We start from the raw sequence: 13,882 nt of genomic DNA, 5'->3' as shown, positions 1-13,882 counted from the left end.
TGCATGAAGCAATTTTAAGAACTAAGGCTCCGCTACCTTACAGTTTAATGCTCATAGAAGTTTTCAGTATAAACCTAATGGGCGAAACAACTAGTAAGATAACATTTTTTGATACCTACAATGATCATTCTCTACATTGCATGGGCTACAAAAAAAAAGGTCGTTGGGTAAGAACCAAAGGAGGAGCTAGACTTGAAGAAGAAGACATAGGGGAGAATCTACCAATGAACCCTCCTCGGTTAGAGAAGAAGCTCAGAAGCAGCCTGCTAGAACAAGACTTTGATACTGCATGAGCAAACAAATATCAACATGTTTATATGCGGCTGCATAAACATTAGCTAAAGATCATCTCTGAACAATTTGTTGCATTCCTTCTAGCAGCTAGAATTCCTGAAGTACAAAATAACTCAAAGGATTCTCGTGTTGCATCTTTATCGGAACTAATTCGGTTGATGATAGAGCAAAATACAAAATTATCCCTGATTCAGAACTCTGTCACCAATCTGAATGAAAGAGTGGCTTCATTAGAAGAAAAGATTTATCTTGGCAGGATGGGTCAAGCTTCGAATGAAGACAATCTACAAATTTCTGAACTTGCAATGGAGGCTGAAGACTCAGAGGAAGGATTGAGTATGGTATCTAGCAATTGGGAGAGAAGAGATTCATGGCACCTCAATCGTTGTTTCCTCAAGGACAATGTCTCTTCTTCAGACCATCGGGAGATTGATTGGGCAGCCTTAAAAATCCTCCACACTATTCCTAGTGCCTCCACCTTTGCTAGACCCCTGCTCAACCTAATCAGCCATCTTACCCTTCCTCGTCATCTAGACCTTCTCATATCTTCACCAGTGTTGGACCTTCTAGCAAAATTAGGAGTCGCCGAGCTGGTATCTTCAAGCATGCCAACTCATTTTAATGCCTCTTATTCTTCTGATGAATACTAGACATTATTTCATAGTTATCTTTAATCAATGTGTAGCCCTTCTTGTTAAGTACTTTCTTATTATGTTTTTCTCTATAACTTGTCCCAACCATGTCTTGTATTTAAACCATGGTATGTTATACTGTCCCAAAATGGGCAATATCGAGCATACTGTACCATACCGATTCGGTTTCGGTACCTGGTATGGGTGGCGTCCGGACACTCGGTACGAAAACTTCGTATTGTACCGTACCGTACCAACACTATACTAGTGTGGCACCGGTACGGGGTCCGATACCGAGACTGCGAACCTTGATTTAAATTCTTTTTCTTAATAAAAATTTGTAGTTTAAGTTCAAGTGACGTGTTTATCTATGGCAATTTTCTTTAATGAGTGAATATCTACAGTTTAAGTTTAAGTGATATGTGTTTATCTAGTTATTTTTATGATATGCTTTAAAATTGCAATTCTATTTAATGAATGAATATTTCAGTTTGGATGTTTAAGTGTTTCTCCTTATTTATCTTATGAAATGTTTCTCTCTTAAGTACCCTCCTTATTGATAATGACAAAAACGAGGAGAGATGGTAAAATTTTAAAGTAAAAGTTTAAACAAAAAGAAGAGAGAAAAGGGACAGAAAAGTTCAAGCAAAAGGAGAATAGATGAGATACAGGAGTGAAGAAATAACATCAATGGAAAACAAGAACAAAGTTATAAGTGTAAAGACATAGCATATGAACTGTTATGAAAGTAAAAAATGCAAGCAAGTTAATATAAAATGGTAATATGAAATCCACTTTTAAAAGGTTTATATCTTTTAAAAAAAGGGGAGAATTACTTATAAAGACAACCTTGTGATAAAAGTAAATTCAATCAATAAAGTATAAAAAGTGAATGATATCAAGCAAATATAAACTCAGTTTAAAAAGATATCATCGTTCTCTGAATTTTGCAAATATAAACTCAAATGCTACCCTTGCTTATACTACTATCTGAATTTTGCAAATTTACACTCAGTTCTAAAAGATGTTATCACTAATTTATATTACTCTCTTTTGGAACTCAAAAGTTTTGTCATCATCAAAAAAGGAAAAAAAGTCGACCTTAAAGGGTTGATTTTGATGATACAAAATAATTAAGTAAAAAATGACTAATCTACTGTTTTGAGTTTGATTGATTGATTTCAGAAAGTCGTCAATAACTCTCTAATGAAGATCATCTATCTGAAGCTCTACATCAAAAAGCTTAACTCCAAAAAGGTCTTAAAGCAATCCTTGGAAGCTCACATGCAAGCATGGAGAATTTTATTCTGAGCTACCTCAAGAGTCGACCTTAAGTTTGCAATGGTCAACCCGGGCAAACTATTACTGTCAATATGCTTTCACGAGCCGACTCCAGCAGATCGCGAGTCAACCACAAATCAGTCTTAGAAGACGGAAAGAAAGCTGTGGAATTCATCGCTTTGGCGAATTGACACATGAAGAGCAAGAGTCGACTCCAATCTAACAGGAGTCGACCCCACAGACAAGAGAGTCAACTCCAGAAAAGCCACAAAGAAAGATAGAGAGATAAAAATCTCATCATATTGGCGAGTCGACTTATGGGAAACATGAGCCGACTCTAATCAAACAAAAAATCGATCCTAAAAACAAGTGAGTCGACCCCAGAACAGCCATAGGGAAAAGTAGAGAGCAATAAAATTAAGTCCGTTAAAGAGCCAACCCCTGAAAACAACGAGTCGACTCTTGTTACTAGATAAGTCAACCTCTAAACTGAGAGAGCCAACTCTACAGTATTCACAGACGAAACAGAGCACATCAAAAGCAACAACAAGCTCGAGTCAACCCCTAAAGAGTACGAGTCGACTTTTGGTGATCACGAATCGATTTCTGAAAATATCGAGTCGACTCCTCTGCGCCTGACAACAATAACAACTAGTTTTTCTGTAAGTCAGAACGATTATTTTCATCTGACAACGGCTCTTTTAATTTGTCTAACGAGTAGGAGTGTGTTCCAACCACTTCCAAATGGTATAAATACATAGGAACATCAAGAGAAAAAAAAGAACCATAGCAGAAAGAGAATAAACAAAAAGAGAGCTCAAGCAGTGCAAAGAGAAATCCACAAGAGCAAGAAAAGAATGCAAAAAAAGAGAGCTTCAAAGAAAAAATCATTCAAAAGCATGTATTGAGAGCTGAACGATTACATCATCTACAATTGAGAGTTGGTGAAGCACATTCTAGATGAATCAAAGCCAACCAACAGAGTCAAGCTCCATTTATTTCTTTATGTTTATTATTTAGAAGTTGTACTTTATTGTGCCTGCACTTAATTCTTTCTATACTCTATTGTAACAAGTTTTAGGGACTGAAACTTGAAAAAAGGTCCATTCAAACCTTGAATTAGATTGTGTTGAGCCTGGGATAGACTCATTATAGGTTTTGGTTGATGGCCTGTGAAAATCAACTGGGTTGATTATGAGCCCAAGTAAAACAATCGGTGTAGATTTTGGTTGATTTCCTACGAAAATCAACTAGGTTGATTGTGAGTCTATGTAAAATAATCGGGCTATAATTCCTAAAAGATTATAGTAAAAATTTTCAAGAAGGATATCTTAGGAAATGGACGTAGGTGCAAGGTTGGCACGAACCACTACAAATTTTGTGTGTTTGTGTTGCTTGATCTACTTACATTAATTTTCTGCATATTTGCTTACTAATTTGTTGCTGAAATTATTATTCTCCATTCAAGCATTTATTTCACTGCATTATTACTTTAAATTTTTGAAAAGCCCAATTCACCCCCCCCCCCCCCCCTCTTGGGCCTCCCTATATATTGTGTTTATGCATTGATCTAATAATTGATTTTTAAGAAATGTATTTAGAGGCATAGGATACAATGCATCTGACCCCTTTGACATGGTAAACCATATTATGTTTGATCAATTAATTGGTTGCACCACAACTTCCTTTTGTTACAAAAAATACATTGAAATTAGACAAGGCAAAGCCAAAAGAAAATGGACCTAAAGTGCAGCTGAATAAATTTAAAAAATAAAATTATGTTTCTAGAAGATTTATTACACCCTGATTTTTTGTCTTGTCATATGGAAAGAAACTAGAAATGGAAGTTCTAGAGTGATCTTGAATACTGGCAACAAGATTTGATATTTAAATTAATTTACTAGTAATCTTAATCAACCAAGTGCAGCATCACTAGTTACAAATCACAAGACCAAAAAAAAGGGAGTAATCATAAACTTTCATTGGTTTTGTGGCACAATCTCTTTATATTTCTGTACTTATCCATGTGTCTGTATCTATCTGTAAATTTATCTACACCATTGCATTTCATACACACATCGGCACATATATCATGTATGCAGATGTACAGACATATATCTATATTAAGAAGAGTCGGCCTCTGGGTTTGTCAATTTTACTTCCTACAATGCTCATGTTATGATAAGCACGCCCTAATGATATGCTTCTGCAGCTCCCAATCCTTATCCATTTCCCTCTTACACACACCTAACTCTCAGGTTCATGTCCACTATATGCACAACCACAAACAAGACTTACTGTCTATAGGTCTTTATGCCCTCAGATCTAATTAAAACCAACAATGGTAACACAAATCAAAGCTGCAGATAACCAACTCTTAGACAAGTCCCCCAGTCCTTCTTATTTTATGTTAAGCGAGCATGAATCTCCTACAAACTCTCCCCCCACCTGGACCATGCCAAGTCCAACCTGAACCCACTAGGTCGCCAATGTTTCATACTAGTAACAACCCCCCTCCCCGCTCTTTGTGTATATCTCCTCAGAAGAGATTCTTACAAGAGCTCATTCCATCAAGGGTTTTTCCCTAAAAGAAAGATGGCAATGCAATTCTAATTGCATGAATTTATAGATGTGGTCTTGGCAGCAGCTCCTTATGAGTTTTGTACCCAAGAGGACAGCTTGGTGTTGCATATATAAATCAAATATAATATGAGTGTGTCTGTGAAGCATAAGCATACAAGTCAATGAACCACATTGTTCGTCGAGTTCTACATAGTTTAAAATGCATATGGACCAAAATTTAAGTGATTCAACTAGTTCACAATCTTAAACATAAGCATGCATTTTGTTCTATTATTTGGTAATTAATTTGTCATTTGATACATAATTAATTTAAGTGTCTTGTAGCATTGTTGAAATGTAAGGCATAACTAAATTGGTTATGCCTTCTGAATGTTAGAACTATTCCTTGTCTCTATGTATGTATATATGGATGTGAATACATATGTATGTATAGAGGGAGCAAAACATACATAATACACATGCATGAGAGAACATGCATTCATGATTGTATGCAACAGTCCAAATCATATATAAAGAGTGAAGTTTATCTTGACTATATATATATAAATGCATGCACGCACGCACATGCACATGCACACAACTTTCATGGATCATCTCGATCTATTGTACTTATCACCTTCTTTAGAAATTCTTAGATGTTTGTTGTGCATGCCAAAGTTGCTTCATGCTAATAAAAAGATCTAGTCATAGTAGAGGAAAGAAAAAAAGCAAACCTTCAGAGGCTAAAGTGGCAAGACAAGCATCTGAAAGGCCAAGATTCTGTAATGAGATGGAGTCCTCAAATCTTAGAGAGTGTTAAGAAAAATAAAGGTGCCAAATTATTCCGAAAATTCTGGAATATTTTACTTGTACATGATGCAGCAATATACCAACAAGGTTCTGATAGCACGGGAGCTTTTGTTTATTCATTAACTACATGATAATTAAATCCATTTTTTAGTAGACGCAACTATTCAGCAATTGCAATATATGGACACGAAACATCTAAGACTGCTGCTTGCGACCAGTTTTCAAGAAGTAAAATGCTAAGAGTTGCACAACAAATCATGCAAGATTTAATTGTATGTGTCCATTTATGCATCTCATGACATATAACTCATCAAGCTCATGAGAACAGGAAAAATAGAGCTAGCAGACATGCGGTGCACTCAAAGTGACAGTTACAGAATTTTCTTGATTGACCGTGAGATTGGACAGAAAATGCCGAGCATACTTAGATCTTGTGAGACATGGATATCATTAAGGGGATAAGCAGGCAGAGATTCATACTCATGCAGAACGTACATCTTCTACCAGCTAAATGACATGGTCTGGAGCAGGAGCATCAGGTGCAGGCATGTGTCTAAATGCTGGATGCTTCAAATCTTTAAAAATTCTTCTTGTAGATCCACAGAGAAATGTCCTATTCATATCATTTCTAAGAGCAGTTGGGATATACTGAAGGGTCTGACTGACATGATCTGCTGGTTGTTGTTCTACAACTGAAAAAGGAGAGAGATCCTCAGAAAGGAGCAAATGGGCATGACATTAGGGCCTATTTTCAACCTAATAGCCTGAAATAGAAATGGTAGGGACTAGGACAATATCAGACCTAAGATCGAGTGGTCTTAAAGTCTAAGGAGGTTTGACTAGCTAGGAAAAACATATATAATTTCACAATACATGTTATTGTCTAATGGGAATACCCTTACTTGTTTGTTGCAATTTTTTTGTGAATCATCCTAAAAGACATAACGCATTAACTTGGAAAATGGAGAAAATATTAAATTATTACAACTTTTAACTGAATGGCCATTGATCGGGATAAAAAATGGTAATCTCAACTGTCAAGAGACGATTTGATGAGAAAGTACAAGACACTGTATTTCCCCAATAAATAAAGATTTTTATGGTTTCAGCAGCGAAGTAGAGGACCAAAGATTTTGAGTAAACGCAACACGTATTTCCCCCAATACTAAGATGATACTTCAACTGTTTTCATGTATCCAAACAAAGGCTTGTCTTCAGCATCAGTGATCAACACCGGCTTGCCAATTCCTAATGACCATAAGACTACATAAAATTCCGAGTGCCACTTACAGGCACTAATCTAGTCCCCATTCGTAGCTCCAGATGGTCATCAGTGAATGGTGCAGCACACAGGGGTCATGTCGGGGACAAGCAGTCCCCTTGTACCATCCTGCCAATCACTGTGCAGTGGGAGTGGACCCGTGAATGGAGTGGTGCAGTGAAGCATTTTTCTGAAATTCCATGTCAATAAAAATTATATCAGCAACATAAATTCAAACACGCTTAACGCAAGAAGCAAAACAGACTTCTTTCTGCAAACAACCCTAAAATTAAACTCTGGATTCGGTCTACAAACTAATAGGCAACAATCAAGGCAGACTAGTTAATGGATTAGATAAAAAAAGGAAAGGATACAAAGAATCTTCCTCGAGCCTCTTCCTGTTTGATCGTGCTACAGAAACCGAGCCACAAGCAACAGGAAACTTATCCACCCCATTGTTAACTGGGCTCATAAACTTTGAATCTATGCCGGAGTCCGCATCCCAACCTTCGTCATCCGACTCCATTTCTATATATAATTTTAAAAAATCAGAACGCGACATCAATAGCGAGAAATTTGATGAGAAGGAGGAAATAGTTATGATGAATACCGGGAACGTAACCGAAGAGACGCATGCGGTCCTGAAGATCGGAGATGTACTTTTGGTTGGTCTTGTAGACCTCGTTGCAGTGGCCGAGGAGCTCCTCGAAGGAGACAGTGCCGAAGGCCATGGACTCGAGCAGGTTGAGATCGGTGCTGGTGGAGGAGATACGGCGATCGACGCATTGTAAGAAGGCGGAGGCCGCCGAATCTGTCCAGGGAGTAGGAGGAGGAGGAGGTCCGAGTCGATTAGGGATGGGAATGGGGATTAGAGAGAGAGAGAGAGAGGCGTTTTGTGTTACTGTTTACCGAGAGGGATGGGGCGCCTTTGGATGGAATCGGAGAGGGCTTGAGAGGAGGACTGGACGTGGTGGCAGAAGGAAGCGAGAGATTGGCAGAAAGCGGTGATGGCAACCTCCATTTCTCTCGCTTCCAGAGAACGATGAGTTCTGCTGTGTTTCGAGAAATGTTTGCTGTGGCTTTGGAAGGAAGCGAGCGGGAAAATTACCACATGCTTTAAAATTTTGAAAGGCTCAACTACTGGTGCTCGCCCCGGAAGAGCAGCGGATGCTGCCGTTTCCTAACTTTACATAAATATATACTTTCATATGACCATCAAAAATATATTCACAATCAACTTTTTTAATATTCTTATATGATCCTGAAAAAAATCATTTTTTAAAAAATTTGATCCGTTGATAGACTTTTTGTTCTTCAAAATTTACTAATTTTCACATTTAAAAGGCTTGTTTTTCCGTTCGTTCCAAAATAACAAGGAGGTTGTTGAGAAGTTGCGGGAGATCATGGTTTTGAGAGAAGAAAGCCAATATGGTGTTCAAATATGTTCAATTCAGTAGAAGGTAGTCAACAATCTCATCAGGGCTAAAGCATAATTGGCATGATGAGTTGCTCCAAACTCTATTTTTTGCCAGGTTATCAACCGTTAGAATCTTGTTGTTGTAGCTGAGCCATCCAAAGGGATTGGCAACCCCCAAAGGGACTTTTCAAGAGAAGATCTGACTCCTCCATGAATAAGGAAGTCGTAACAACCCAGGACCTCACCCAAAATGGCTAGCCGGAAGGTATTATTTGGATTCCTTAATCCTGTATAAGTACCCAAGATCTACCAAGCAAATAAACGATGTGGGACTACACACACGCCCGCATGGGTCCTCACATACTCCCCCTATTTAAGCCCTAACGTCCTCATCAGGCTAAGAGTTTAAATCTATTCAAATCTAATCACAAATACCACGATCGGCCCGTAGTTAGCCCCAATGGATCCGTACTGCAGTATCCCCTAGTCCACATAGGTTATGGGTCGGGTTTGCTCTGATACCATTTGTAACAACCCAGGACCTCATCCAAAATAGCTAGCCAGAAGGTATTATTTGGGTTCCTTAATCCTGTATAAGTACCGAAGATCTACCCAGCGAATAACCGATGTGGGACTAAATACACGTCGGCACGGGTCCTCACAGAAGTGTTAGGCCCAATGGATTGATTTTGATGAGTACAAAACTTTTGAGTGTGATGCTAATGATTTTGTATTTTTGGAGTGGTTAATTTGTTGGGTAGGGAGTTCAATGAGTTTGAGAGGTTAGAGAAGCATAAAGATATTTTTTGAAAAATTTTGGAAGTTTATGTAGTAGATGAGTCGACCCTTCAAGATTACGAGTCGACCCCAGCATAAACGAGTTGACCCATGAATGGCCATAAAAAGAAAAAACAGTCAAAAATAGCTCTTTCATGAGACAACCCTGAATATTATGAGTCGACCCTTGGGATCATGAGTTGACCTCTAAAGAATTCGAGTCGACCCCCTGCGCCTTGACAATAGTAGCGGCTTGTCCTTTTGCAAAACTAGAAAGACCATATTCACTCCCAATGGTATTTTAGCCTTTCTAACCGCTAGAAATCTCTTCCAACTGGTTTTTGAAGATATAAATACATAGGAACAACCAAGGAAGACAAAAAGAAAATGAGGGATCAAAGAGAGTGAGTGGATGAGGCAAAAAAAAAGAAATATAAGTCAACACTACTTCTAAAGCTTCAACTAGAGCATCGATTTAAGGAGTGACCATCCAAAGCCTCCTCTTCAAAGAAAGCTTTCAAAGATCTATAGAGAGAAAGCTGAAAGAGTAGATGCCCTACAAGCCAATCGCAATATGTATTGCGAAGGGTTTTTCTTTTGATTTGTCCAAATCATGTACATGACATTTAAATATGAATAAAGGCGTTATGTTTTATCATATGCTGTTGATTATATTTATGATAAACTCCTTAGATTAGGGCAATGGTTTTAAGACTATGATGAGATCATACTAGTGAGACTTAAAATCCTAAAATCCTAATCTTAAATATTCCCAGTCATTGGTACATTGAGTCGGTGATCAATGATTACCGGAAAGACTGGTATGTCTTATGTATGCTCGATGCAGAGGATGATTGATCTCACAATCATTTGTGTGGAGACACTAATACAAAGATATGGGTGCTCATTAGAAGAATGAGTTCACTGAATTGACCTACAAAGAGAAATCTTATGAAGTCTTACTTACATGTCAAAAGATGATTCTCTTAGTGGGAGTTGTGCAACTGATCCTTTGACCTGAGATCACCATGGTATCTTGTGCACATGAACCTATGTTTTGGTTTACACTCATTCATGACAATAAGTTCTGTACGAGGTCTTCTGGATATGGTGGATTGTGTACGAAGATTATGAGTAGGTCAACAAGGAATTAATCACTTCTAGTAAGAGAAGATAGCATCCCATTTATTCTAATCATATGATAATTCAAGAAGCCTTTGATCAAAGCAGAATGAAAATTAGAAAGAGTTTCTAATATTTCATTATTTGAATTATCATTAAAAGATTGAGAAAAATATGAATATGAAATTGAGTTTGACATATATTCATACTCATATACATATTTGGGATGCAGTTTGATTAAAGGATTGAATTGCATGGTAACTTGCCACTGAAGGGTATTTTTGGTATTTCCACCAAATTCCATATTTTCTAGGTAGACATGACACGTTGCTAGACGTCAATCTTGTTTTATAGGTTTGATCGAATTAAAGAGTTTAATTCGATCACCAATTAGAAAGAATTCTAATTGTTAAGTTCGGGTTCGCGCAGTTTGGACTTAAATCAATTAGAAGAGTTCTAATCAAGTTGGGTCAACTCGCACTCACACCTATTGCTGGCTAAGTATGGAACCCAATGGGTCACACCCAAGAAAACTTATCAAGGGTCTAATTAGATTAGATCATGTTTGCAAGATAAACATCCTAGCAGGTGTTGCAAACCTTAGCTCCTGATTCGAACTGGATTCGAATCTGATTCGAACTGGATTCGAATCTGATTCGAACTGGATTCGAATCTGATTCGAACTGGATTCGAATCTGATTCTTAATTGATCTAATTTGATTAGATCATATTCTAATATGGGTTAGCCAAGAGTTGGCACCTAATTGGCTTGATTTGAGTCTAATTGGATTAGATTTGATAAAACATTTAATTTTGACCGTTGGATCAACATTTGGATGAAGAGAAGGATCAAATGGATGGCGCCATAGATTAGAGCCATTGGATCTTCATCATGGGATGATGGGAGATCATGATCTCGTGATGGACTTGTGATATTGACTTAGTCAACATCAGATGGCGTGAGAAAGAAGGGAATACGGTGAATGTAGAATGGCGCCTCATGAAGAAGCGCCACTTGGATTGGATAAAGATGACACGTCATCTTATCCTAACTACTTTCCCTTCAACCGCATCATTCTCTCTCTCCTTCTTTCTTATGGCGCCACCAATAAGGGCCTTTGGATCTTCATCTAGCCTTGATCAATGGTTGAGAATGCTCCCTATTTTTCATGCGTGAGAAGAAATGAAGAGAGGCATGAGTACGGTGGATTTCATGAAGAGATGCTTAGGGAATGGATAAGGATGAAGCGCCATATCATAAGCACTTCATCTTATCCTAACTACTTCTGATATGCCCTCTCATCAAATGACACACCCCTTGATCTCACGCCCCTCTTCATGCATGAATGGATGGCTACAATGCATCCGTACGCCATTTATAAATAGGGAATGCATGCTCCCGGTGTTTTTTAAATCATCGGAAATCAATCCAACTCTCTCTCTCTCATATTCCTTCTTTTTTACATTAGTTTCTTTCTTTCTAACATTGCTTCTAGTGTGTCCTAAGCCAAGACAAGGTGGTCTTCCATAGGACAAAAGGATTAGAAGTGATTTTAGAAGGCTAAAGAAAAATAGAAAGGAAGGAAAGCAAGCCATTAGAGTTCTTTAGAAGAATTTTGCATTAAGGATCAAAAGTCTTTGGAGCTAAAGTCTTGATCAAGTTTTCGTGTGGATCACCATTGGAGGGCGGACACTTGGACGCCTCGTGGAGATTGTACACTTTGGATTAGCGTTTGAGGTATTCTACTAATTCTGCATTTATTTTATATTATTTGATTGTAATCATTAAGGTGATCTAGGCTTAAAAGGGTTTCATGCATAGGGACTTTATTAAGAAAATTTTTAAAATCCCTAGCTTCCGCTGTCCATTATGACATGCTAGAACCTTACAGTGGTATCAGAGCTATCCTTAATTGGTTCAATCAAATAATAATGCATGATGTATGATTATTAATTTACTATGAGATAGTAATGTCATATGCTTCATGAAATGCTGAAATATATGATTCAAATATGATATGATATGTAATAAAATGTCATGATATGAAATTTTCCATATGAGGATATGTTGAAGCATGTTAATTAGTTGCTTATGATTTATACATGCTATGAGATAGCTATGATGCATAATAGCTTATTTTAGATATGTTAAATATATGTTACAATTAAAGAATGTGCTAGAGACTAGTAAGCCCTCAATAAAAATTATATTAAGTCATAGTGTTGAAAAACTTTGAGCTAACCCATTCTAGAACAATTAATCTAATTGGTGTCTAAGGAAAGCACTAAAGGTGGTTACTTAATTAGGACCTTACTCTTTGAGTAAGGGGAGCCTCCCACCTGCTTACCTGGCCAATTGTTTGATTGTCTATTATGGATAAGCTTAATATTGATATAACACTATTGATAGCCTTCCTTCATGCCTCGATATTATTATGTCAAGATCCATGCTAGTTTGTTGTGCTAACACAAAACTTGCAATGGGGACTGATGTTATACTGTCTTGGTGCATTAAGATGCTTATGGCATATTTTAATATATTGCCTTGTTGTGCAACCATAAGGACAATATTATTCGAATATGACTATATGGAAATGAAGGGTTTGACTTAACTAAAATATTATTGTTTGTTGTGCTAACACAAGGCAATAAGTATTTTAAGAGGACAAGATAAAGTTGAGAATTGCATGAGATGCAATTGGAAAGAGTTTCCTACCTTTGAACTCATAAGAGTTTGTTGTGTAAACACAAGGCTTTTTATGATGAATTAGGATCTCAACCCTACTAAGAAAAATTATATTTTCACGTTTATCATAGGAGAGGGCTATGATATTCGATAAAAATAGTAGGAGACAAATTAGATTAAAGTCCTTATCTAGTTGCAAACATGTCATCATGATTGGTCTGCTTATATTAGTTATGTTCTTGCATATGTAGAATTATTAAATGGCTTCTTCACTTTCACTAAGAGGCATCTTAGATGCCAATAAGTTGACCGGACCAAACTATGTGGACTGGTTGAGGAATTTAAAGATAGTACTCACTCAGGAGAAAATTTCCTATATACTTGAAACCTCTGATCTTGGAGATCTAGGAGATGATGCTACAGAAGAGGAGGTTGCCACACATAAGATGTGGAAAAATGACAGTTTGACTGTCAAATGTATCATACTTGCCTCTATGAGCAATGAATTACAGAGGCAACATGAAGGCATGGACACTCAATCCATACTTCTCAATTTAAAAGAGCTGTATGGAGAACAAAGCAGGACTGCTAGGTATGAGATATCTAAGCAGTTGTTCCGTGCTAGAATGAATGAACTCCAGTGCAAAACCATGTTCTTATGGTTATAGACTTAATCACTAGATTAAGTCAATTAGGTTTTGCTATGGATAGTGAGCTTAGTCAGGATTTGATCCTGCAATCACTGCCTGATTCATTCTCTCAGTTTGTTGTGAACTTTCACATGAACAAGCTGAACACCTCCCTGCCCGAGCTGTTAAATATGCTCAAAACAGCTGAAGGCCATATTAAGAAGGATAAAGGTCCACTCCTTCTTATAAATAGCACTTCTAAAAGGAAATCGGGAAATAAGGGTTCTAAGAAACGATTGAACCCCAAGAGTAGCATCAAAAAGAAAAAAGGAAAGAAAAACTCCGGATCAAGTACCTGTTTTTATTGCGGCAAAGCTGGCCACTGGAAAAGAAATTGCAAGAGTTTTCTTG

General features: G+C 37.4%; 1 protein-coding gene across 4 annotated transcripts in view; it reads right to left on the bottom strand.

The window, feature by feature from the left end:
* The window catches only part of LOC103720602 (uncharacterized), a 39,698-nt gene extending 31,373 nt beyond the window's left edge, over nucleotides 1-8,325 (bottom strand). For all 4 annotated transcript variants that reach the window (XM_039126034.3, XM_039126035.3, XM_008810388.6 and 1 more), the window contains exons 1-4: nucleotides 7,750-8,325; nucleotides 7,451-7,651; nucleotides 7,215-7,368; nucleotides 5,504-5,574 (exon numbers count right to left, since the gene is read on the bottom strand). In XM_039126034.3, the coding sequence (XP_038981962.3) occupies nucleotides 5,504-5,574; nucleotides 7,215-7,368; nucleotides 7,451-7,651; nucleotides 7,750-7,861 (538 nt within the window). In that variant the 5' untranslated portion in view covers nucleotides 7,862-8,325. The remainder of the gene's footprint in view (nucleotides 1-5,503; nucleotides 5,575-7,214; nucleotides 7,369-7,450; nucleotides 7,652-7,749) is intronic.
* Between the last annotated feature and the right edge of the window lie 5,557 nt (nucleotides 8,326-13,882).

This window comes from Phoenix dactylifera, chromosome 1 (genome assembly GCF_051530095.1).
Source record: "Phoenix dactylifera cultivar Ajwa chromosome 1, Ajwa_hap1_PhDact_Kaust_v1.1, whole genome shotgun sequence".
In the NCBI taxonomy this organism is placed as follows: Eukaryota; Viridiplantae; Streptophyta; class Magnoliopsida; order Arecales; family Arecaceae; genus Phoenix; species Phoenix dactylifera.
Note: the sequence above shows the minus strand (reverse complement) of the source record. Positions and strands in the feature narration are given on the sequence as shown.